Genomic DNA, 27,164 nt, shown 5'->3' on the forward strand with positions numbered 1-27,164 from the left:
GTGCAAAGAAAAGTGCCAAACTTTGACAGAACCTTGCAAACGCGTGTTTTGTGACCACGTAACTTACATGACTACACATAGCGAGAATACAGCGCATGCTTTCTAAAGAACTGTCGTAAAAACCATTTATGTAAATAAATTTAGAAGGGTGCACAATGTTGTGTCGTCTTCTGGAGAGGAATGACACTGTCGATGCTACAAACTCAGTCCAAAGCAGATTTAAGAGAAATTCTGTTTTAGTGTGGACTAATGGTGTCATTCACTCTTAATCAGTGATATCTGGTTCTGTCTCATACCGGTGGCGGCAGCAGAAGCAGAAGCTGCTGCTGCTGCTGCTGCTGCTGCTGCTAGGATCATGCATGCTACCTGAAGTACATTTGATGCTGTCTGACGCGAAAGGTATCTTTTCACCGCGCCTCTGGTGCTGTTTGGTAGGGGGGTCCAGACGTTGCCATGAACATGTGACTACTGTTTACCACAGACCCCACTCTACTGGTAAGTCATGTCATTACAGAAATTATGGGCTTTAGGAAATACAGACATACGATTATGCGAAAAGTGACTTTGCTGGCGACTCGACCCATGTTCAGAGCTGTTCCTAGATAGGTGTACTTAAACCAGATGTCCACGACTCTGGGTTTTTCGAGGTTGCCGAATATGACCACCATGTGTTATACCTGTATGACAATCGATATTTAGAATTTTTATCTTATGTATGTGGTTGTGGAGATCATTGTGCATTTATAGGCTTTAACTGGTTCATGTCAAGGGACAGTGCCATAACCTGCCGGCATCTTCACGCTGTCGTTAAGCAGGCAGCTTCCTGCTTATTTACCAGGCGAAGGCTGTCACCTGAAGTACTCTCGGCGAGTTATCGCCCTCCGATATCCGTAAGATATCTTTGAGACAAATGTACTATCGATGTGAATAGAAAGTTTAATGGTTTAGTACTTCTCTCGACCTTACACGAATGCTAACTATGTCGCTGATAAACTTACTTCGTAATGCAATACAACGATTGTTGTGAGACATTTATCCATCTTTTCTTTTAAAATTTACGTCTATCTGAAAGTAGACTCATGATCAAGAATGTACGAATGCGTTATTCAAGCGAAGTAAGTTTTCGATCGATAGAATCGAGAGCAGAAATTATACCTTATGTTAATTTGTGGAAGACACGAAACTTACGGGACTGGTTACAAGACAGTAAATGAACTTTTTCTCTACTTCTGAGCTAGTAGGAAGTTAATAGGTGTCGCTGTGTTAAATTCGTCGTGGTGAGCCCTTTTGGGAATGGGTCTTAAAGAGTCCAGCTGAATTACTGCACGTAATTGATTGAAAGATTGTTAACTGCACGTTAAGAATATCAATTTATGTTACATGCGAAGGGAGATCGCGCTGCAATGGCTGTAATCTATTTTGAAGGGTAGGGGGGGAAATTATTCGGGTGAATTTCCCTTCGTTTGAATTCCAGCTTTAGGAGTATCTAATTCCACTAGTCATCGGATACTCTTTTTCGACATGCTCAATTTATTCAACTTTAACAACATTTAAAAATCCACTGGAGCGTAAGATCTCAGTTCATTATAAATGTTTCACATTATTAAAATTTTACATACGTTATGTGTCCTCGCCACGCCTAGTGAAATAGGCGAGTTCCAATATGCATTCTCTTAACATCAGGCTTAATTAGGTGTACACATTCGTCCACAAAGTTCAGGCAGGAATTGGACAATGTCATGTCAAGAGCATTACATTTTTGTTTCGTGCTTATACATGCCGTTCCGCTACTCCTGAGGCCACGCCAGAAGCTTGGCCCGGAGAAGCCCTATGCTCTGATGCATCCACAGGCTCTTCTGGCCTGAAGTATTGGTAGACAATACCCGCAGCAACACCGCCTACGCACGGTCCCACCCAGTACACCTGCAAAAGACGGCCGAACCAATACAAATTCGTATCATCGTTAAACAGCTTTGTTGACAACTCTCTTAATGCATTTCAGATTTTTCCTTGGATACATACCCAATGGTTTATCCAAGATCCAGTAACGAAAGCAGGTCCGAAAGAACGAGCCGGATTCATACCAGCACCAGTATACTGCATCTGCGAAAAAATGAAGGTCATTTAGTCTTGCACGATACCTCAGGGATATTTCCGCCTTACATTTGAATCCATCAGACTAGGGATATACAGTTTATTGAACTGTAGGAGATCCTTTGTCATTTACAGGTGCGTACTGTGGCTGCTTTTTCCGCTACTATCAGGATATGCCATACTGATGTACGAAGTGAATTTTATATCGTTGGAAATTTTTGGGTAGTACTCTACAAAATCTTAAATTTAACTGACATCGTAAAGCAGTTTTATCTTCCCGAGGCTGAAGTTATGAAGGCGAGCACACATCCTAACTCCGTGTTATTTAGTTTGGGACGATACCTTCACGTTTAGTCTGACACATACTTAACCTCAATGATTCACTTCATTCATTGTAACAGTGTTCCTGGTGTGTGAACATCACCACTCTTTCCCACTCACTGATGACACCAAAGTGATCATACGTCTGGACGACGCAAGGTCGATCCACACTATATGGCATTAGTCCACATAGAAAATTTAAACACACAGTTTAAATAAACACTAATGTCACCGATTACTTTTATACGGGGTAGACCAAGAAGTAGTGCTCTGTGTCCAAAAATTTAGTGACTGAGAAACAGCTAAATTAGTACTGATTCTTGACTGAACTGTCCGCTACACACCTCACTCTTTGCACTGTCTTCTATCCATTGGTATCTACCTGCGACATCATTGAACCACTGCACAAAAAACCAGTTCAGAAACCTTCAGCACCTTGCTTTTTGACTTGTGCTTAAGCTGTTTTAACTTCATGCAAGTTATTTGATCCGTAACAGCGTATGTTCTTTTCGTAAGTCCTAACATTTTTTTTTTTTTTTGTGGTTTTAGGGCGCAAAACTATGGTCATTAGCGCCCAGCCCGTGACATAGAAAACAGGAAAAAAACGAAATTTAAAATCAGCAGCAATGGGAACAAAATCATAAAATTTGAGTAACTAAAGGCAGAAGGAATGCTTAAAAATCCACTATAGAAAGGGGTTGGTTGTCCCCCAAAAAAAGCTTCAAATGACTGACGTCATTTCACTGTCACTAATAAACTGTAGAACGCGGTCAGCTGAGCGCGTGTCATCTGCTAAAATCGACGATAGATCAGGCGATAGCTGTAGACGGGAGCGTAACGGATTAAAATAGGGGCATTCAATTAAAAGGTGTCTGACCGTCCACAGCTGAGAGCAGTGGGGACAGAGTGGGGGAGGATCACCGCTTAAAAGATGTCGATGACTAAAAAGACAGTGCCCTATCCGGAGTCGAGCTAAAATTACCTCCTCCCGACGACGCGTTCGGGAGGAAGAGGTCCAAGCGCAAGGAAGGGCTTTCACTTCCCGCAATTTATTGTGGGGAAGTGTTGACCAATGCGCATGCCATAAATGAGCAGCTTGGCGGCATAAAACGCTCCGTAGATCGGTAAACGGAAGAGACTGAATAGCTGGCCGAGGAAGAGAGACTGCAGCCTTGGCCGCTATATCGGCCGCCTCATTTCCACAGATACCAGCGTGTCCCGGGAGCCAGAGGAACGCCACTGAGACGCCCCCCAGGTGGAGCAAGCGCAGACAGTCCTGAATCCGGTGGACCAGAGGGTGCACAGGGTAAAGAGCTTGGAGACTTAGGAGAGAGCTGAGAGAATCTGAGCAGATTACGTACTGTATCCGCTGATGGCGGCGGATGTAGTGGACAGCCTGGAGAACAGCGAAAAGCTCTGCAGTATAAACCGAACACTGGTCGGGAAGCCGAAAGTGATTTGGGGTGTCGCCAACAATATAGGCACTCCCTACACCTAACGATGTTTTCGAGCCATCGGTGTAAATAAATATGGCATCCGTCATTTGTGCACATAGAGCAGCAAATGCCCGACGGTAAACAAGTGTAGGGGTACCATCCTTGGGAAATTGACATAGGTCTCTGAGCAAGTTGATCCGGGGACGGAGCCAAGGCGGTGCTGTACCCCAAGTTGTCAAGAAGGTTTTAGGAAAGCGGAAGGAAAGAGAATGGAGCAGTTGACGGAAGCGGACTCCCGGGGGTAGTAGGGAGGAGGAGCGGCCTGCATACCCGACATCAAAGGAGGCGTCGAAAAAAAGGTCATGCGCTGGATTAGCAGGCATGGAAGACAGATGGCTAGCATAACGACTCAGAAGGACTGCCCGCCGATTGGACAGCGGAGGTTCAGCAGTCTCAGCATAAAGGCTTTCCACAGGGCTGGTGTAAAAAGCTCCAGATACTAAACGTAATCCACAGTGGTGGATAGAGTCGAGACGCCGAAGAATAGACGGCCGAGCAGAGGAGTAGACTATGCTTCCATAATCCAATTTCGAGCGCACTAAGGCGCGATAGAGGCGGAGAAGGACCACTCAGTCCGCTCCCCAAGAGGTACCATTCAGGACACGGAGGGCGTTAAGCGAACGCAGACAGCGAGCCGAAAGATAGGAAACGTGGGAGGACCAGCACAGTTTTCTGTCAAACATAAGACCCAAGAATTTAGCGACGTCGGAAAACGGAAGGTTGACAGGACCTAGATGTAAGGAGGGCGGAAGAAACTCCTTACGTCGCCAAAAATTTACACAAACGGTCTTACTGGGTGAGAAACGGAAGCCGGTTTCGATGCTCCACGAGTGGAGGCGATCGAGACATCCTTGAAGACGTCTTTCAAGAAGGCTGGTCCGTTGAGAGCTGTAGTAGATCGCAAATTCATCCACAAAGAGGGAGCCCGAGACATCAGGAAGGAGACAATCCATAATTGGATTAATGGCGATGGCAAACAGTACAACACTCAGCACGGAGCCCTGGGGTACCCCGTTTTCTTGGGAGAAAGTACGGGAGAGAGTAGTGTTCACCCGCACCCTAAATGTGCGCTCTGCCATAAATTCGCGAAGAAAAAGGGGCAGCCGGCCTCGAAAGCCCCAAGAGAACAGTGTGCGGAGAATGCCTGTCCTCCAACAGGTATCGTATGCTCTCTCCAGATCAAAAAATATTGCTACCGTTTGACGTTTCCGGAGAAAATTGTTCATGATATAAGTGGAGAGAGCAACAAGATGGTCAACGGCAGAACGATGCTTTCGGAATCCGCATTGGGCTGGTGTTAAAAGACTGCGGGACTCCAGCCACCAAGCTAAACGGTAATTCACCATACGCTCCAAAACCTTACAGACACTACTCGTGAGAGAAATGGGGCGATAGCTAGAGGGGAGATGTTTGTCCTTTCCAGGTTTCGGAACGGGAACGACAATAGCTTCCCGCCATCGCCTGGGAAAGGTACCGTCGGTCCAAATTCGATTATAAAGGCGAAGGAGGTAACGCAGGCTATGGGTTGATAAATGCAGCAACATTTGGACATGGATACCATCCGGTCCTGGGGCGGAGGAGCGAGAAGAAGAGAGTGCATGTTGGAGTTCGCGCATGGAGAAAACAGTATTGTAGCTTTCGCGATTGTGAGAGGAGAAAGCAAGATGTCGCACTTCCGCTGCACGTTTCTTCGGGAGAAACGCTGGCGGGTAATTTGAAGAGCTCGAAATCTCAGCAAAGTGCTGACCCAATGAGTTAGAAATTGCGACGGGGTCCACTAAGGTATCATGCGCGACAGTGAGCCCAGAGACCGGGGAGAAACTAGGCGCGCCTGAGAACCGTCGAAGCCGACTCCAAACTTCCGAGGAGGGAGTGAAGGTGTTAAATGAGCTAATAAAGTATTTCCAGCTTGCCTTCTTGCTATCGCGGATGACGCGACGGCATCGCGCACGGAGCTGCTTATATCGGATACAGTTGGCCAAAGTTGGATGGTGACGGAAAATGCGAAGAGCACGTCGCCGCTCACGTATTGCGTCACGGCATGCCTCGTTCCACCAAGGAACTGGAGGGCGCCGGGGCAATTCGGAGGTGCGTGGTATTGAACGTTCCGCAGCTGTGAGAATAACGTCGGTAAAATGTGTGACCTCATCGTCGACGCTGGGAAAGCGACGGTCATCGAATGTCGCTAGAGACGAAAAAAGTGTCCAATCGGCTTGGGCAAACTTCCAGCGACGCGAGCGCATATATGGCAGTTGAGGCTGCAGTCGAAGAACACATGGAAAGTGGTCACTCGAGTGTGTATCATCAAGGGCGAACCATTCGAAGCGCCGAGCTAGCGGAACAGTACCGACCGCAAGGTCCAAATGAGATAAATTTGTCATGGAGGCAGACAAAAATGTGGGGACCCCAGTGTTGAGGCAGACTAGATCCGCTTGGTGGAAGACGTCTAGCAATAGTGAGCCACGTGGACAAGGATGTGGAGATCCCCAAAGCGGGTGGTGGGCATTTAAGTCCCCAACCAGCAAATAGGGGGGTGGAAGCTGATCAAGAAGATGGAGATCAGCTCGTGCCATTGGTGTAGACGATGGAATGTATACCGTACAAAGAGAGAACGTGTATCCAGAAAGGGAAAGACGGACCGCGACAGCTTGGAAGGAAGTGTTTAAGGGGATTGGGTGATAATGGAGAGTATCATGGAGCAGAATCATGAGTCCTCCATGGGCTGGAGTGCCTTCAACAGAGGGGAGGTCATATCGGACGGACTGAAAATGAGGGAGAACAAAGCGGTCATGGGGACGCAGCTTTGTTTCCTGAAGACAGAAGATGACCGGCGAGTAGGATCGTAAAAGGATCGACAATTCCTCCCGATTGGCGCGAATGCCGCGGATATTCCAGTGGATAATGGACATAGGGTGAACAGAAAATGGAGGAACGTGACCAAGGGTGCTGTCAACTCAACGACTGCTCAGAGCTTGCGACCGACAGCATGGAATGGCATTCAGTCGAAGGCAGAAGATCCTGATCCATAGGTTGGTCAGGAGCAGCTCCTGCCACCAACGATCGGCCAGTTGACCGGCCACCAGCAATGCGCCTCGGCGACACAGAAGATGGCCGAGGGCGATTTCCGCCAGGTGGTGCTGTAGAGGGGACACGCCTTGGCGGAGAAGGAGAGGAACTGTGTTTCTTCGTAGCCTTCTTAGAAGTATGATGTTTAGATGAAGGAGGAACCGATGGTTGTGAAGTTGCGGTACGTAAAAACTCTTCACGAGAATGCTCTTTTTTCGAAGACTTGGCGTCTGACTTTTGGGCTCGAGATTTAGCAGAACCCGATGAAGGGTGAGCCATAGAGTGGGCAGGCGAAAGGGGTGAGGTTGAACGGGCGATCTTTGCGCTGGCCGATCTGACGACCGTGGTACTAAAGGTGAAGTCGCAAGTCTGCGTGGCCGCCTCCTTTGTTGGTCGAGGAGAAGCAAGGACAGCGCTGTATTTACCTTTCTGAGGCACGGTGGGCTGTCGACTGGCGAGTAACTTTCGAGCAGCAAAGGTCGACACCTTTTCCTTCACTCTTATTTCCTGGATGAGCTTTTCATCCTTAAAAACGGGGCAATCTCGAGAGAAGGCAGCGTGGTCACCCATACAGTTGATGCAGCGAGGGGATGGAGGTGGACAAGCACCCTCATGGGCATCCTTGCCACAAGTAACACATTTGGCCGGATTGGAACAGGACTGGCTGGTATGATTGAACCGCTGACATCGATAGCAACGCGTAGGGTTTGGGACATAAGGGCGAACGGAAATTATCTCATAGCCTGCTTGATTTTTGATGGGAGTTGCACTTTGTCAAATGTCAAGAAGACAGTGCGGGTTGGAATGATGTTCGAATCAACCCTTTTCATAACCCGATGAACAGCTGTGACGCCCTGGTCAGACAGGTAATGCTGAATTTCTTCGTCAGACAATCCATCGAGGGAGCGCGTATAAACGACTCCACGCGAGGAATTTAAGGTACGGTGCGGTTCCACCCGGACAGGGAAGGTGTGGAGCAGAGAAGTACGCAGCAATTTTTGAGCCTGGAGGGCACTGTGTGTTTCTAACAACAGGGTGCCGTTCCGTAATCTGGAACAAGACTTTACAGGACCCGCAATTGCGTCGACACCTTTCTGTATAATGAAAGGGTTGACCGTGGAAAAGTCGTGACCTTCGTCAGACCGAGAAACAACAAGGAACTGTGGCAACGATGGAAGAACAGTCTGTGGCTGAGACTCAGTGAACTTACGTTTGTGAGCAGACATAGTGGAAGGTGAGGAAACCATTGCGGAAGAATCCCCCATGATTACCGGCGTCTCCGATGGCGCGCTCCTCCCTTGTGGGGGCCCTCGCCGAGGGCACACCCGCCTTAGGGGATTGTTCACACCTCAGGTCACACCTCCCGACAAACGGACGGAGGGACCAATCGGCACTTTCGGAAGGTATCAGCTCGGGTAATTACCCCTCCCTGGGCCTGGCCGTTACCAGGGGGTACGTACGTGTCCTACCTGTCTACCCGGGGCGGGGAATTACGCGTTACCCCGTCACCGGCTACGCATGGAAGTGCGTGGGTCGGCCTTCAGACACGCACAGGGAGGAAAGAAGAGAAAGGGAAAGGAAAGAAGAGGGGGTCTCAAACGCCGTAGCGGAGAAAAGGGCAAGGAGAAGAGGGAAGGAAAAGAGAAGGACAGAGGAAGGACGAGGACTGGCAAGTGTAAGAGCAAGGAATTTGGAACAGTTTCGAGCGTCCGTCTCCGGACGTAGGCACAAACCATACTCCCAGAGGGGGAGAAAGGAAGGAAAGAGACAGAGGTGAGGGGGGGGGGGGCGAAGATGGGGGACGGGGAGGGATGCGGAAAGGGAAGGGAAGGTATGCAGCCCGGAAAAGGAAGGAGGGCCACATTAGCTCGGGGTCCCGTGCTCGCTACGCACGTGTCCACAAAAGAGTTGTGGACCCCCTGGGGGGTAAGTCCTAACAGTCAGATGGGCTGTAGGGTGCAAGATCCACCAATGACCAGCCTTATTTTGCAATCGCTTGGGAGGCGAAGAATGACGTTCGAGGGCGCGCATTATTGGCTCCATAAGATTCTTGACCGTGGTTACACAGGCGTCGCTGTTTATCGGTAACGCTACAGCGTTTATCTTGCTGATCGCTATCAATACGTCCTCGATTCAAATCTCATCAATGTCTGCCAGCCGCTGTGCGGAGTGCCTGCAATGTCAGTTTCTTCGATATTTAAGTATTTCACCTGCTGCCGTACGTTGTGCATGTCCATTACAGCGTACCCGCCCACTTGTGTCGAAACAGCTTGAAAATAGTTACAAGAAGCAGAGCCTCTAATTATTGTAGCCTTTTTTTGATGCCTTGGTTCAACGATGGCGAAAATTTGTACAAATGGTCACAAACGGTAGTGTTGGGCAAATAACAGTTCACGCTACGATCTATACGAACTTCGCTATTTTAATTTTTTTTTAAATATCGAGACACTGTTCCATCCACCCTTAATTCGAATCTGAATGATTCCATAATCAGCGAAAGCTAAACATGTATCTTTGTTGCATTATGATGCACATATCCTGGTAAGAATTCAAGCGAAGGAGAAATCAACAGTTGAAGGGGAAACACTGGGTTAGTTCACTGGCCAGAAGCAACCTGAAATCGCCGCCGCTGTCACTAGAATATTTAACGACACAGACTCGCCACCTAGACGTTAGCCACCAACAAACGCAAGCCATCTCAAGGCTTTGGTGTTCGCTTGGAAAATTTTTTTTTTTTTGGTGGGGTTTAAGGGCGCTCAACTACTGAGGTCATTAGCGCCCAGTCACTGTTGTTAGACCACATGGAATCTAGTAAAACTCAAGGGGAGTGGGGGACACCAGAAGGACCTAACAAAGATGTAGATAAAAGAAGTAAAAAGGTTAGATGTCTTTGGACAAGCCAGTCAAAGTTATAAAACGCAGAACACGAGCAGCTGCTCGAGCGTCATCAGCTAAAATATCCGGTAAAGTGGATGGCAGGGACAGGACAACACGAGATTGACTAAAGCGGGGACACAACAATAAAACATGGTGCACTGTTAAGCCTGACCACAAGGGCACTGCGGGGCTGGGTCACCGGAGAGCAGGTAGCGGTGGCTAAACCGGCAATACCCAATCCGCAACCTGGTCAGAAGGACCTCCTCACGCCGAGATGGTCGGGAGGAGGTTGTCCAAGCAGTTGGGAGCAGTTTTACTGCCCGGAGCTTGTTTCCTTGGAGGGATGACCAAGCATCCCACCACAACGACACAAGCCTCTTACAAACATCCCCACGAACGTCGGATGAAGGGACACAATGGGAGGCTGGCTGAGGCAGGAGGACTGCAGCCTTAGCTGCAGCATCAGCAGCCTCATTCCCAGGCACCCCTACATGTCCGGGAACCCACAGAAAGCTGACAGGAGAACCATTATCAGCGAAAGAATGGAGGGACTGCAGGATCCGTTGCACCAAGGGATCGACCGGATAGGGATCTCCAAGGCTCTGAGGAGCACTGAGGGAATCAGAGCAGAGTACATATGATGAATGGCGGTGGCGGCGGGCATACTGAACGGCCTGATGGAGAGCAAAAAGCTCGGCCGTAAAGCTGGAACATTGGTCAAGGAGCCGGTATTTAAAGGTGGCGGCCCCAACGACAAAGGCATAGCCGACACCATCGTCAGTTTTGGAGCCATCGGTGTAAATAAACGTGTGACCAGCAAGTCGAGCACGAAGATCGACAAACCGTGAGCAATACACTGCAGCCGGAGTACCCTCCTTCGGGAGTGAGCTGAGGTCGAGATAAATATGAACCGGAGCCTGGAGCCAAGGTGGTGTCGGGCTCTCACCCTCTCTGAACGTGGTAGGGAGGGCAAAATCCAATTGTCGAAGCAGGCGACGGAAGCGGACTCCGGGGGGCTGCAGGGCAGACACATACAACCCGTACTGACGGTCGAGAGAATCGGCGAAGAAGGACTGATAAGAGGGGTGGTCGGGCATTGACAACAGCTGGCAGGCATACCGACACAGCAGTATGTCGCGCCAGTAGGTCAATGGTAATTCGGCAGCTTCAACATAAAGACTCTCGACAGGACTAGTGTAGAAGGCTCCGGTCACAATACGTAACCCCCGTTGGTGGATGGAGTTGAGACGGCGTAAAAGGGATGGCAGAGCAGACGAGTAGACGAGTAGACGAAGCTCCCATAATCCAGCTTCGATCGGACTATGGACCAATACAAGCGAAGCAGGACAGTGCGATCCGCTCCCCAAGATGAACCGCTAAGAACTCTTAGGACATTAAGGGAACGTGTACAACGAGCCGCCAATTAAGAGACATGCAGAGACCAACAAAGTTTCCTGTCCAGTGTGAGCCCTAGAAACTTAGTTGTTTCCACGAATGGAAGAACAACGGGACCGAGATGTAAGGATGGCGGAAGGAACGCTTTATATCGCCAAAAGATGATACAAACCATCTTCTCTTCAGAGAACTGGAAGCCATTTGCCATGCTCCATGAGTATAGGCTGTCTAGACAACGCTGAAGGCAGCGCTCCAGGTGTCATTTTCTCTGGGCACCGCAGTAGATTGCGAAGTCATCGACAAAGAGAGCCTGAGACATTAGGCGGAATGCAATCCATAATTGGATTCATCGTGATGGCAAAAAGGGCTACGCTCAAGACGGAGCCCTGAGGCACTCCATTCTCCTGGAGGAAGACGTCGGACAATACGAAACCCAAACATACCCTATACTTTTTATCGGTTAAAAAGGAATCAATAAAAAGGGGCAGGCGACCACGTAGGCCCCACCTCTGCATCGTGCCGAGGATACCTCCTCTCCAACAGCTATCATAAGCCTTCTCCAAGTCGAAGAACACGGCTACCGTTTGGCGCCTTCGCAAAAAGTTGTTCATGATGAATGTCGACAAGGTCACAAGGTGGTCAACAGCGGAGCGGCGGCGACGAAAGCTGCATTGCACATTAGTAAGTAGCAGTAGGGATTCAAGAATTCAGACTAACCGAGCATTAACCATGCGCTCCATCACCTTACAGACACAGCTTGTAAGAGAAATGGGGCGGCAACTAGAAGGAAGGTGTCTATCCTTCCTGGGTTTGGGTACAGGAACAACGACGGCGTCACGCCAACGCATGGGGACCTGACCTTCAGTCCAGACGCGATTCTAGGTACGAAGAAGGAAGCTTTTGCCCGCCGGAGAAAGGTGTGCCAGCATCTGAACGTGAATGGCATCTGGCCCCAGAGCAGAGGACCGGGACAGTGCAAGCGCACATTCTAGTTCCCGCATAGTAAAGGGGGCATTCCAAGTTTCCAGATTCAGTGAGTGGAAGGAAGGTCGCCGAGCCTCTTCTGCCTATTTTCTGGGAAGGAAGGCAGGGTGGTAATGGGCGGAGCTTGAAACCTCCGCGAAAAACCGGCTGAAGGCGTTGGAGACATCCACAGGATCAACAAGGACCTCATTACCTGAGGTCAGGCCAGGTACCGAGGAGTGGGCCTTAATGCCCGACAGACGGCGCAGGCCACCCCAAACGACAGAAGAGGGAGTAAAACTATTAAAGGAGCTGGTGAAAGAGGCCCAACAAGCTTTTTTTGCTGTCTTTGATGATTCTACGGCATTGCGCTTGGAGTCGTTTGTATCCAATACAATTCGCCAACGTAGGATGGCGGCGAAAGGTGCGTAAAGCACGTCGTCGAGCACGGATAACGTCTCTACGAGTCTCATTCCACCAGGGGACGGAAACACGACGTGAAGAAGAGGTAGTACGAGGAATGGAACGTTCGGCAGCATTGATGATAACAGCCGTGAGGTATTCGACCTGACTGTCACAACTGAGAAAATCGTGGTCCGGAAAGGTCGCCAAGGAGGAGTAAAGTCCCCAGTCAGCTTTCGGTATGTTCCAGCTCGAAGGACATGGGGATGGGGTGTGGTGCAGGAGACGAACGACACAGGGGAAGTGGCCGCACGAATAGGTGTCAGAAAGGACATACCACTCGAACCGATGGGCAAGAGCGGGAGAACAGATCGAAAGGTCCAAGTGGGAGTAGGTATGAGTGGAGTCCGAGAGGAAAGTCGGGGCGCCAGTATTGAGGCAGACAAGATTGAGATGGTTGAAGACATCCGCCAAGAGTGAGCCTCTTGGACAGGATGCAGGAGAGCCCCAAAGGGGATGATGGGCGTTGAAGTCGCCAAACAATATTAACGGCGGAGGAAGCTGAAAAATCAGGTGCATCATGTCAGCCTGACTACCTGTGGATGACGATGGAGTGTAGATGGTACAAACAGAAAAAGTAGAGCTAAAGTAATACGGACAGCTATTGCTTGGAGTGGGGTGGTCAATGGGATGGGACGGTAATAGACATCGTCCCGAACGAGCAACATGACCCCACCATGAGCTGGGATACCGTCCACAGGGGTGAGGTCACACCGCTCCGAGGTATAGTGGGTAAAGGCAATACGGTCAGTCGGGCGCAACTTGGTTTCCTGGAGATCAAGGACGAGCTGACAGTGCAGGCGGAGGAGCAGTTGTAATTCCTCCCGATTAGATCGAATACCTCTTATGTTCCAATGTAACAAGGCCATCGCTAGTCAAAGAAGAGGGGGAACGAGACGGGGGGAAGAGCTGGTAACCTCGACAGCCGCGGAGGGCCAGGTTTCGAGGGAACAACGCTACAACCGGCGGGAGGCGGATCCTGTTCCATCGAGTCGTCGCCAGCTGCAGCCGCTGTCCCTGGTTGTGTAGGAGTGGCAGCATCATTTGCCGACGAGAGGCCAGTTGAGCGCCTGGCAGTAGAGCGTCCCGGCGAAACTGAGGGGAAGCAGCGACTCACAGATGGAGCGTCAGACGAAACGCGCTGGGGTGGAGAGGGGATAGAGACTTTTTCTTGGAGGCCTTCTTGGAAGGCCAATGAGGCACAGGGATGGTAGGCTGGTCCCGAAGAAGGTCCTCACGCATGGAGTCCTTTTTGGAACGCCGGACCTCGGAAGCTGGGGTCCGGAACGTTTCTCTAATGGACGCCTGAAAAGAGGATCGCTTCTCAGGCGGCGGGGGAGGAGGAGGAGGAGGAGGAGGAGGAGGAGGAGGAGGAGGAGGAGGAGGAGGAGCCCCTGGGACAGAGGGGGTGGGGGCCATGAGGGAGGAATATTTGGAAGGGAGGGATTTGGGAGGCAGAGGCATGGAACCCGGATGGGGGGAGGAGGCGGAGGGGGGACAGGATAGGGGTGAGGATACCGCGGAAGGAGTGGACACAACTGAGGCAAACAAAGTGGTCAACGGCACGGGATGGAGGCGGTCATACTTCTTCCTGGCCTCAGAATAAGAGAGACGATCCAAAGTTTTGAGTTCTTGTATCATCTTCTGATACGCGGGGCAGTTTAAGATCTAGGCGAGTGGGTGCCAGGACAATTAACGCACCGAGGTAGTGCGGTGCATGTATGTTCCTCACGAGGAGGACGTCCACAATCGCCACAAAGGGGCTCAGCCTCACACCGTGACGACATGTGCCCAAAGTGCAAACACCGAAAACAACACATAGGAGGCGGGACGTAAAGTCGCACGTCGCACCGGTAGCACATCACCTTTACCTTCTCTGGGAGAACGTCCCCCTCAAAGGCGAAGATAAAGGCCCCAGTGTCGATGCGACGGTCTTTGGGGCCGCGCTGGACTCGCCGGACGAAATGCATGCCTCGGCGCTCCAGGTTGGCCCTGAGCTCCTCATCAGATTGCAGCATGAGGTCCCAATGAAAAATAACCCCCTGCATCCTATTTAGTGCAAGATGCGGACACTGCGATGTCCCCTAGGCGGTCTCACGCCTGGAGCGCCGCCGACTGTGTGGCGGAGGTGGTCTTGATAAGAACGGACCCCGAACGCATCTTACCGAGAGCCTCTATTTCCCCAAAGATGTCCTCAATGTGCTGAACAAAGCACATGGGCTTGGAGGTGGCGAACGTCCACCCATCGGTTCGAGAAAAGACCAAATAGCAGGGGAATTTTTTTTCCCCAAGCCAACGGGCCTTTCCTTCCTCCAGGGGAGTGGCCAAGGGGGAAGGGGCAGGAGAACCAGAACCAGAGACAGTACCTTTCTTTTTAAAAGACTCGGCCGCAGAGCGACCCGATAGATGTTTACGTTTCATCTGCGAAACGTCCGCCCCAAAACCACCCACTCCGACCAGGGGCTCTCCCCACAGTCGGCACCCAGCCTCAGCAAGGGCCACCTGGCAGGATGACCGTTGCCGGGAGTCCTGATGCCCCAAGGAGACTGGCATCTACTCCTTGGCCGACGTTGGGAGGGTGCAGCTCAGGTATCGGCAGTATGATCCCTGTGTTGTCAGGGGGCTACAACCTAGAGGGTACACGACGACCCCACCACAACGGGCTGGCTACCGTGCTGGATTTCGGGTGCCATGGAAGTCCATGATCGTATTTTTTTTTGGGTAAGGATTAAGGGCGCTCAACTGCTGAGGTCATTAGCGCCCAGTCACTGGTGTTAGAGCACATAGAATCTGCTAAAACTCAAGGGGATGGGGGGACACCAGAAGGACCTGACAAAGATGCAGATAAAATAAGTAAAAAGGTTAAATGTCTTTGGGCAAGCCAGTTAAAGTTATAAAACGCAGAATACGAGCAGCTGCTCGAGCGTCATCAGCTAAAACATCCGGTAAAGTAGTTGGCAGGGACAGGACAACACGAAATTGACTAAAACGGGGACACGACAATAAAACATGACGCACTGTTAATGCCTGACCACAAGGGCACTGAGGGGCTGGGTCACCAGAGAGCAGGTAGCGGTGGCTAAACCGGCAATGCCCAATCCGCAACCTGGTCAGAAGGACCTCCTCGCGCCGAGATGGTCGGGAGGATGATGTCCAAGCAGTTGGGAGCGGTTTTACTCCACGGAGCTTGTTTCCTTGGAGGGATGACCAAGCATCCCACCCCAACGACAAGCCTCTTACATACATCCCCACGAACGTCAGATGACGGGACACAGTGGGAGGCTGGCCGAGGCAGGAGGACTGCAGCCTTGGCTGCAGCATCCGCAGCCTCATTCCTAGGCACTCCTACATGTCCAGGAACCCACAGAAAGCTGACAGAACCACCATTATCAGCGAAAGAATGGAGGGACTGCAGGATCCGTTCAATCAAGGGATGGACCGGATAGGGAGCTCCAAGGCCCTGAAGAGCACTGATTGAGTCAGAGCAGAGTACGTACGATGAATGGCGGTGGAGGCGGGCATACTGACCGGCCTGATGGAGAGCAAAAAGCTCGGCCGTGATGCTCGAACATTGGTCGAGGAGCCGGTATTTAAAGGTGGCAGCCCCGACGACAAAGGCACAGCCGACACCATCGTCAGTTTTGGAGCCATCGGTGTAAATAAAGGTGTGACCGGCAAGGCGAGCACGAAGTTCGACAAACCGTGACCAATACACTGCAGCCGGAGTACCCTCCTTCGGGAGTGAGCTGAGGTCGAGAGAAACATGAACCGGAGCCTGGAGCCAAGGCGGTGTCGGGTTCTCACCCTCTCTGAACGTGGTAGGGAGGGCAAAATCCAATTGTCGAAGCAGGTGACGGAAGCGACGGAAGCGGAGTCCGAGGGGGCAGCAGGGCAGACACATACAACCCGTACTGATGGTCGAGAGAATCGGCGAAGAAGGACTGGTAAGAGGGGTGTTCGGGCATAGACAACAGCCGGCAGGCATACCGACACAGCAGTATGTCGCGCCGGTAGGTCAATGGTAACTCGGCAGCTTCAGCGTAAAGACTCTCGACAGGACTAGTGTAGAAGGCTCCGGTCGCAAGACGTATCCCCCGATGGTGGATGGAGTTGAGCCGGCGTAAGAGGGACGGCCGAGCGGACGAGTAGACGAAGCTCCCATAATCCAGCTTCGATCGAACTATGGACCGATACAATCGAAGCAGGACAGTGGGATCCGCTCCCCAAGATGAACCGCTAAGAACTCTGAGGACATTAAGGGAACGTGTACAACGGGCCGCCAAATAAGAGACATGTGGAGACCAACACAGTTTCCGGTCCAACGTGAGCCCTAGAAACTTAGTTGTGTCCACGAATGGGAGAACATCGGGACCGAGATGTAAGGATGGCGGAAGAAACGCTTTATATCGCCAAAAGTTGATACAAACCGTCTTCTCTTCAGAGAACCGGAAGCCATTTGCCACACTCCATGAGTAGAGGCTGTCTAGACAGCGCTGGAAAAAACGCTCCAGGAGGCATGTTCTCTGGGCACTGCAGTAGATCGCGAAGTCATCGACAAAGAGAGAGCCTGAGACATTAGGTGGAATGCAATCCATAATTGGATTGATCGCGATGGCAAAAAGGGCTACGCTCAAGACGGAGCCCTGAGGCACTCCGTTCTCCTGGAGGAAGACGTCGGACAATACGGAACCCACACGTACCCTAAACTTTCGATCCGTTAAAAAGGAATCAATAAAAAGGGGCAGACGACCGCGTAGGCCCCACTTGTGCATAGTGCGGAGGATACCTCCTCTCCAACAGGTATCATAAGCCTTCTCCAAGTCGAAGAACACGGCTACCGTTTGGCGCCTTCGCAAAAAGTTGTTCATGATGAATGTCGACAAGGTCACAAGGTGGTCAACAGCGGAGCGGCGGCGACGAAAGCCGCATTGGACATTAGTAAGTAGTCGTCGAGATTCAAGAATCCAAACTAACCGAGCATTAACCATGCGCTCCATCACCTTACAGACACAGCTTGTAAGAGAAATGGGGCGGTAACTAGAAGGAAGGTGTCTATCCTTCCCGGGTTTGGGTACAGGAACAACAACAGCGTCACGCCAACGCATGGGGACCTGACCTTCGGTCCAGACGCGATTGTAGGTACGAAGAAGGAAGCTTTTGCCCGCCGGAGAAAGGTGTGCCAGCATCTGAACGTGAATGGCATCTGGCCCCGGAGCAGAGGACCGGGACAGTGCAAGCGCACGTTCGAGTTCCCGCATAGTAAAGGGGGCATTCCAAGTTTCCAGATTCAGCGAGTGGAAGGAAGGTCGCCGAGCCTCGTCTGCCTCTTTCCTGGGAAGGAAGGCAGGATGGTAATGGGCGGAGCTTGAAACCTCCGCAAAAAAGCGGCCGAAGGCGTTGGAGACATCCACAGGATCAACAAGGACCTCATTACCTGAAGTCAGGCCAGGTACCGAGGAGTGGGCCTTAATGCCCGACAGCCGGCGCAGGCCACCCCCAAACGATGGAAGAGGGAGTAAAACTGTTAAAGGAGCTGGTGAAAGAGGCCCAACAAGCTTTTTTGCTGTCTTCGATGACTCTGCGGCATTGCGCTCGGAGTCGTTTGTATTGAATACAATTCGCCAACGTAGGATGGCGGCGAAAGGTGCGTAAAGCACGTCATCGAGCACGGATAGCGTCCCTACAAGCCTCGTTCCACCAGGGGACGGAAACGCGACGTGAAGAAGTAGTACGAGGTATGAAACGTTCGGCAGCATTGATGATAACAGCCGTGAGGTATTCGACCTGACTGTCACAACTGGGAAAATCGTGGTCCGGAAAGGTCGCCAGGGAGGAGTAAAGTCCCCAGTCAGCTTTCGGTATGTTCCAGCTCGAAGGACGTGGGGATGGGGTGTGGTGCAGGAGACGAACGACACAGGGGAAGTGGTCGCTCGAATAGGTGTCAGAAAGGACATACCACTCGAACCGACGGGCAAGAGTGGTAGAACAGATCGAGAGGTCCAAGTGGGAGTAGGTATGAGTAGAGTCCGAGAGGAAAATCGGGGCGCCGGTATTGAGGCAGACAAGATTGAGATGGTTGAAGACATCCGCCAAGAGTGAGCCTCTTGGACAGGATGCAGGAGAGCCCCAAATAGGATGATGGGCATTGAAGTCGCCAAACAATAAGAACGGCGGGGGAAGCTGATCGATCAGGTGCATCATGTCAGCCCGACTAACAGCAGATGACGGTGGAGTGTAGACGGTACAAACTGAAAAAGTAAAAGCAGAAAGAGTAATGCGGATAGCTATTGCTTGGAGTGGGGTGGTCAATGGGATGGGATGGTAATAGACATCGTCCCGAACGAGCAACATGACCCCACCATGAGCCGGGATACCGTCCACAGGGGCGAGGTCATACCGCTCCGAGGTATAGTGGGAAAAGGCAATACGGTCAGTCTGGAGCAACTTGGTTTCCTGGAGACCAAGGACGAGCGGACAGTGCAGGCGGAGGAGCAGTTGTAATTCCTCCCGATTAGATCGAATACCTCTTATGTTCCAATGAAACAACGCCATTGCTAGTCAAAAAGATTGGGGAACGAGACGGGGAAGAGCTGGTCACCTCGATGGCCGCGGAGGGCCAGGTTGCGAGGCAACAACGCTACAACTGACGGCAGGCGGATCCGGTTCCATCGACTCGTTGCCAGCTGCGGCCGCTGGCCCTGATTGTGTAGGAGGGGCCGCATCATTTGCCGACAAAAGGCCGGCGGAACGCCTGGCAGCAGAGCGTCCCGGCGAAACTGAGGACGGCCGGGAGCAGCGACTCACGGATGAAGCGTCAGATGAAACGCGCCGGGGTGGAGAGGTGAATAGAGACTTCTTCTTGGAGGCCTTCTTGGAAGGCCGAGGAGGCACAGGGATGGTGGGCGGGACCCGAAGAAGGTCCTCACGCGCGGGGTCCGTTTTGGAACGCCGGACCTCGGATGCTGGGGTCCGGAACGTTTCCCCGATGGACGCCTGAGAAGAGGATCGCTTCTCAGGTGGCGTGGGGGGAGGAGGAGGAGGAAGGGTGGCCCCTGGGGCAGGGGGGGTGGGGGCCACGGGGGAGGAGGAGTTGGAAGGGAGGGATTTGGGAGGCGGAGGCAGAGCCCCCTGATGGGCAGAGGAGGTGGAGGGGGACAGGATAGAGGTGAGGATACAGCGGAAGGAGTGGACACAACTGAGGCAAACGAAGGGGCCAGTGACACGGGATGAAGGCGGTCATACTTCTTCCTGGCCTCAGAATAAGAGAGCCGATCCAAAGATTTGATTGCTTGTATCTTTTTCTCCTTCTGATAGGTGGGGCAGTCTGGGGACCTAGGCGAGTGGACGCCAGGACAATTAGGGCACCGAGGTGGTGGGGTGCAAGTATGTTCCCCACGAAGAGGGCGTCCACAGTCGCCACAAAGGGGCTCAGCCTCACACCGGGACGACATGTGCCCAAAGTGCAAACACCTAAAACAGCGCATAGGAGGCGGGACGTAAGGTCGCACGTCGCACCGGTAGCACATCACCTTTACCTTCTCCGGGAGAACGTCCCCTCGAAGGCGAGGATAAAGGCCCCGGTGTCGATGCGACGGTCTTTGGGGCCGCGCTGGACTCGCCGGACGAAATGCACGCCACGGCGCTCCAGGTTGGCCCTGAGCTCCTCATCAGATTGTAGCAGGAGGTCACGATGAAAAATAACCCCCTGCGTCCTATTTAGTGCCAGATGTGGGACAATGGAGACTGGGATGGCCCCGAAGCGGTCGCACGCCTGGAGTGCCGCCGATTGTGTGGCAGAGGTGGTCTTGATAAGAACGGACCCTGATCGCATCTTGCTGAGAGCCTCGATTTCCCCGAAGACGTCCTCAATGTGCTGAACAAAGAACATGGGCTTGGAGGTGGCGAACGTCCCCCATCTGTTCGAGAACAGACCAAATAGCGGGGGAAGTACTTCGCCCCAAGCCGGCGGGCCTGTCCCTCCTCCCATGGAGTGGCCAAGGGGGAAAGGGCAGGAGAACCAGAACTAGAAACGGTACCTTTTCTTTTGGAAGACTCGGCCGCAGAGCGACCTGATACGTGTTGACGTTTCATGTGCGAAACGTCCGCCCCGATATCACCCACTCCGACCAGGGGCTCTCCCCTCGGGCGCCACCCAGCCGCAGCAAGGGCCACCTGGCAGGATGACCATTGCCGGGAGTCCTGATGCCCCAAGGAGACGGGCATCTACTCCTTGGCCAACGTGGGGAGGGTGCAGCTCAGGTATCGGCAGTACGATCCCTGTGTTGTCAGGGGGCTACAACCTAGAAGGTACATGACGACCCCACCACAACGGGCTGGCTACCGTGCTGGATTTCTGGTGCCATGGAAAGTCCATCATGATCGCTGGTGCAGATGGAGATGCACTGTGGACGTAACTTGGACAACCCATCAGGCGTTTAGGCCCAATTTGAGGAATAATGGGTATGGTGACAACGCCGGTGCAATGCTGAGTGCCAAGGTCTTAGTGCACTTAGAACCAGTGGTACACCATGTAAGGTGTCCTTCCCCAAAAGGCTCGTACTTCTGTAGAATTTTGAAAAATGGAGGTCAAACCCCAAGGGGGACCATCACATTAAGGCCAAAACATTTGAGACTCCTTTTAGTCGCCTCTTACGACAGGCAGGAATACCGCAGGCCTATTCTTACCCCCGAACCCGCAGGGGGGTTGCTCGCATCGTATATACGAAGCCTTAGTGAATGGGCTTACGTAACAGTGCCTCAACTATTGAAAACCGAACATGTGCAGTAACGTACATTACGCAGTACCGTTTAATGTGCAACTCACCATTGATGTCCTATTGCTACTCCCCTGCTATTATACCATGTGTAAACACAGATCAAAGCTATGAGGGGCCGTTAAAACTGTTAGCGCTGTTTCTCTATACCATGAAAGGAGCCCATTAAAGTTTCTGCTGAACTAGATGCTACGGTAGAAACGGGAGTTTTGAACATTTAGGGCGGTATCTGAGGACATTTACCAATTTACTAATTAAATTGGTGTGCCAACTGATAAGCCGCCGATTCTATACTAGATGGCTGAATTCAGGCACTCCCACGATCAAATCGACGGATTTATTAGCCGTAGTCTCAACGTTAGCACAGAAGCCAACTGCAGGCAAGAAACTGTCACTGAAATTAAGCCTTACCCATTAAGAGGGACTTTAGGTGCTCGGGAGACATACCGCGAACAAGTGGCAGGCTGTTATAGACATGCCGACAGTGAAGGGTCCTGCTGCCGCCGCCGCCGCGACAGCGCTGTACACCGCCATCAGGAGCACGAATGATATGACCATCTCCACGAAGCAGCCCTGCGTCGGCGTCACGTGCCGATTCAAGGCTGTAACGCCCAGCGTTGCGACCGTCTCGTTGGGTGTCAGGGCCTGCAACAATCACAACATAAGGCTGCCAAGGTATCCTCTCACAGCCTACATTAAATTACCTTTAAAACCATTTCATTTTGTCGAACGACCAAACAAATTTACTACAATTAACATAGACGGATAAAGTTTGTAGTCTCATTACTAATAAGGCTGTTTTGTTTTCGGAGTTCTTCGACTGTACATTGATTCTTACGAACTCTCACCGAATTGGGATCTGTTCACCACATACCAGGGATTGGCCCTTACAGTTTATGTCCATTAAAACGCCTGAAACATTCTAGAATCGCGTGCTTCTGTTTACTATTCCCCGAGTGCCCGCGTGTAACTAATCGTTTTATGCGCAGAAATTAGTTAATTGAACCGGGATGTTTAAGTGGTAGGTCTGCACTCAATTTGCCCTTATTGGAAGACAATAGAAGCATCTAGGCTACGAAGATTATTTGAAGCCATTAGTTGCTGCTAACATCGACATCCAGTTGCCATACAACTGTATTCTGTACTATTTACTGCTTTAAGGCTTCATTCTTTGGCAACTAGTTGCCCTGCACAGTTATCATAACGCGTCAAAATTCCATCCTACTGTTTACTGCGTAGGTTTGAAGCGATGTCCTTTCTTCTCACCATTTAACTAACACTTGTTAGAACGAAATAACCACTTCAACAGGCCAGCTACGAGTACCTGGAGCACGAATGAGCCGGCGGTGGCGCCCACGCACTGCGCCGTCACGTACAGCAGAGCCTTCAGCGGGCCCAGGAAGCCGCCCACCACCAGGCCCACAGTCACTGCCGGGTTCACGTGAGCGCCACTTACGTAGCCCAGCGTCTGAAAGCAAACATTTGTCAATCACATTCATCTACTTCCACATACAAGTATTTCAGTTGAACTACCCTGAGAGTAAGTTGAGTGGAAATGGATACGTTTAAGTTGGTCATATTCTTACAATGCCTCTTCACTCTCGTTTATTGGATATCCCAGGTGCCAAACCATACAGAATTTTTTCTACAATTGCCTTAGGGAGAAGTGCATCGTCTTCGTACGAAGACGTGCTTACCTATGATACCAATTTGAATCCTGTGAACTTTTCGTCGACTGCTTTTCTACCAGTGAAGAACCTAATAGTATGTCTCTACTAGCTTTGTCACAAATGAAATCGTGTCTCAGTATTAGTGGGACTTCCGACAAAAACTGTTCCTGCTGTTTTGCCGCAAATGGCTATTGCGACTATGCTCATCTGTTTCATAATGTTTTCGAACAACGAATTTCACATAAATGGAAGGAACCGATTGATAAATCTGTCGGATCGAAACCGGTCATCTCACTATTTGTGTGAATAGCGTTTTGAGTAGCCATTTTTCGAATGACACTGACCATTACTTCTACTCTTCACTTGTTTTCAGACACTCGCTTATTTCATGCAATGGCACCTTGTAACGCCGGAAATGCATATCCTCCTATTTCCATCTATTGTACTATAAATTTTTCCTTATTTTGTTACCAACATAAATGCATATATATATATATATATATATATATATATATATATATATATATGCATTTATGTTGGTTTGTTTTGTGAATATTATTTGTATGCTATGCTATCGAAGGAATACATCGATAGGTCGTGTGGAACACAAAAGTGTTTAGGATCTTTGTTAGTGTTAACTGTCGCGTGGAGCGCGGGCAGAAGGGGAGTCTCGCTGGGGTGGTGCAGTGGAGCAGGTGTGTGGTGTGACGCTCCCGTGAGTTGCCGCGCTTTCGGGGTTGGGCAGCATGTAATTGCGCTCGACTTGCTATGATAGTTTGACACGATGTCGCGGACAGGAAGCATTAGCTGGCGCACATCGAGAGCCCGTTTCGCCTGGTGACGGTGTCGAGAAGAAGGCGCGCCAACATCCAGCTTCTGCGACTGCGACGGCCGACAATGAGTGACTGTCGCCACCTCCTCGATCGACGGCTTCAAACCTTCAATCAACCAACAAGGAAGACTGGAAGCACGTGAAGTTTTAGAACTGTATGCCAGACCTCACTTTTAAAACTGTTCAAATCACAAAATTACAGCAACGTAGCATGAACCTTTGTTGCTCATTGTCCGAATTGCATTACCAAGCAGGGTCCCTTCCTTTTCCGGAATGAACCCGAGTGTCGTTGAAATTCAAACGCCAGCATCATTCGTTTTCACTGCTTTAATTTCAAAGGTCAGTTAAGGTATTCATAGCTGGCTACAATATTTAGATTACACAAGCACAAATTAAGAGTGCGAGTTTTGTTACCGTATTTTAGCTTACCTGTGACTACAGCTCAGCTTGGTACGTACTAAATTTTACTATTGTTAACTGTTCAGAATCATTTAATTCAAGATCAAAGTTAAATCTTTTATTTCTAAATTGTGTAGATTCAAGTAGCTTTTGAAATGATTGTTGAGGTAGTCCAAGACTAACCGTATTTTACTGAATTTCGATGTGCTTCAGAAAGCTCACTATTAACTTCAGTCACTAAATTAACTTTCGATTTTCCGGTTTTATTAATTCTTTTGCTAAATTAAGTCAGAGTGTAGCGAAATTTATTACTTCTGACAAACTTTCAGTTTTCACTCTACACGTGTCAACCTTCAGTTGCCACGCTTCTAGTACTAATTATATGTGTAATAACCTTTCTTCTTCAGTTACTATAGTAATTGTGCTTAGGACTGGCGACCGTAATTTCCCCCAAATCTCGAATATCTAATTACCGCTGGTTAATTGTTAACGTAACGGCCGCACATTTACTTTATTAACTTTACCCCTTTTCAAAATTAATTTCCACCAGTTTCATTTGCATTTTTCCTTTCATTTAGATGTAACCCTTTCCTCCCTCTTTACCGATAAATTAACTTCGGTGACTATTGCTTTTTCCCAAATTTCCATTAGGTACACGCTGTTTAATTTTTCACTGTCATTAAGGTCGATAAGTAACGGGGAGGTTACAACCTTTCAAGCCATTCCTGCAGCGGATGTGTGAAATACTTGCGTGAGAGCAAGGGCAATGAGTTAGAGGCCAGCCATTAAGCTATTCTGACAGAACTGCAATCAGAAAGGTCAATACGAGTGAGCTTGATGAGTTAAGATGCTGACAATTATCTCATCAAATTTTCGTTTCCTAGGGACTGAACAGTTTAATACTGTGCACAGGCGAGCACCTCTAGTTGCTACCGCCACACACAACCTTCACCACATTTAAGCAATGCGATTCCTTGGTGGGGGGGGGGGGGGGGATATTTTCACATTTTAATTATTAAGTCAATATAAATCCTACCTTGTCCCGTATCTGATAACCAATTTAAGGCCATTTTCAATTACGTGGAAATAATGCGCACAATACGGATCACAACGTCTTTGCCGCGAACTTAGTAAAACTGACAATTTCAGCTGAAGAGGCTACTTCCTACAGCCTTTACATGGCCTGCGAGCTTCCACATCTTGTCTGACGTGTTTTCCACGAACGAGACACTAAGAAAGCACAGACATCCAGCACACACTGTTTTCTCACTGCACTTTGCGCCACTATAATCGAGGTACGCCGCTGAAAGAGCGGCCCCAACACGCTATGACCAGGTACTTTCTAGTCAGTAGCAGTTGAATCTGCCTAAATTCCATTTGCGATACGCAGCTCATTACACTTGTGCCATTATTTCCCCCCGCTACTGGCAAGCTGAACGGGTGACCATTTCTTGCTCTCTAGAATGCGACCATTATTGCGGTACCTACCTGCACGATGCATGCGACAGTAAGTCCAAATGTCAGGGCCACCTGAACAGTCGTCGGCTGGTAGCCTTCCGACCACGCCGTTGTAGTCGAGCCACACCCGACGACCACCAGCAGGAACGTGCCGAGGAGCTCAGCAGCCAGCTGTACCACCACTGTTTTCCAGGGCTTCATCTCGTCTAACCTGATCAGGTTCAGGACGCCTAGAACGTAAGCACAGTGTCACTTCCGTGATTATGACACTGCAAGATTCAAGCATAGAAGTGAATTTGCCATAATCTTGTGAAAACACTATTTTAACCAGAATGCCCGCCACATTAACGGCTGTAGTGCTGAGGCACCTTCCGACCAAAACCAGTTTCCTGTAGCTGAACTGCCACGTATTTTCATACTGCGACTGTCTCAGCGCTATCATTAAACCAATGTACAGCATGTCGAAGAAACGGCTAAGATACATGTATTACAGTGCCACCTTATGCTCTGTTGCTCCACTCTTTAATGCATTTATTTTCCATTACTTGCATCTAAATAGTTCTGTTTTATTTTGACCATTTAATGGTTTTCGAAGAACTGTGCTCTTACTGACTGCTGTGGCTGTTGACAACAGTGGTCCTCATTCTCTGTAGTGGTATGACTGATCTGAAAATTAAGCCATATATTCTAATTTTAATTCTTGCGCAACAGGTAATGCTCCCAGTATTATGTCAATACGCAGCGCACACAGTGAAGAGAAGCTGAAATATGCACATTGCTCAAGGAGTTAACTGTAGTGTCATCAATCATGTTGCATCTGTTATTTACTGACTGGCCTCCCTCTATTTTGGACCAATTAAAGTGATATAGAAGTGGTTGGCTTTAGTTTTGTTTCAGGGCTCAAACAACTAAGGCCGTACGTGGCCATGTTGGAACCTTACAACACTAATTTGAACTAGTTAAAAGTAATTACACGAAAGCGCAATCGATGGAAGGGAAGAGAGGTAAGGAAAAAAAAAAAGACTTCCTCTTTGAGAAAGGTCCCAAAATTCATCATAGAGACAACGGAGGTCCCGAATTGGTGATTGACTGTCCTACGCCATAATGCTGCGACAGATAAGACGTGAAACGTGATCGACAGCCCGAGCGTCGTTCGTTGAAACGGCCGATAGTTCATACGGGCGAACAATTAAAACTTAAGTGATTAAAGCGCATTTGCTCAGGAAATGGCGAACCATCAAAGGCTGATGACAATGAGCAGCAAGTAGTGGGGGCGATCACCACTTAAATGGCGATGACCAACGACAGTGCCCAATACGCAACCTAGCTAAAATGTTTTCGCGGCGAGAGGACGGAA

General features: G+C 50.1%; 1 protein-coding gene across 1 annotated transcript; it reads right to left on the reverse strand.

The window, feature by feature from the left end:
* Window positions 1-290: 290 nt before the first annotated feature.
* On the reverse strand, window positions 291-26,008 carry LOC126470953 (aquaporin AQPAe.a-like). The gene is made up of 6 exons (XM_050099002.1): window positions 25,838-26,008; window positions 22,773-22,916; window positions 21,896-22,093; window positions 2,023-2,103; window positions 1,777-1,923; window positions 291-347 (listed from the first exon to the last, which is right to left on the reverse strand). Exons 1-6 carry the CDS (start codon window positions 26,006-26,008, stop codon window positions 291-293), a joined length of 798 nt encoding a protein of 265 aa, XP_049954959.1.
* Between the last annotated feature and the right edge of the window lie 1,156 nt (window positions 26,009-27,164).

Source organism: Schistocerca serialis, chromosome 3 (assembly GCF_023864345.2).
Source record: "Schistocerca serialis cubense isolate TAMUIC-IGC-003099 chromosome 3, iqSchSeri2.2, whole genome shotgun sequence".
NCBI lineage: Eukaryota > Metazoa > Arthropoda > Insecta > Orthoptera > Acrididae > Schistocerca > Schistocerca serialis.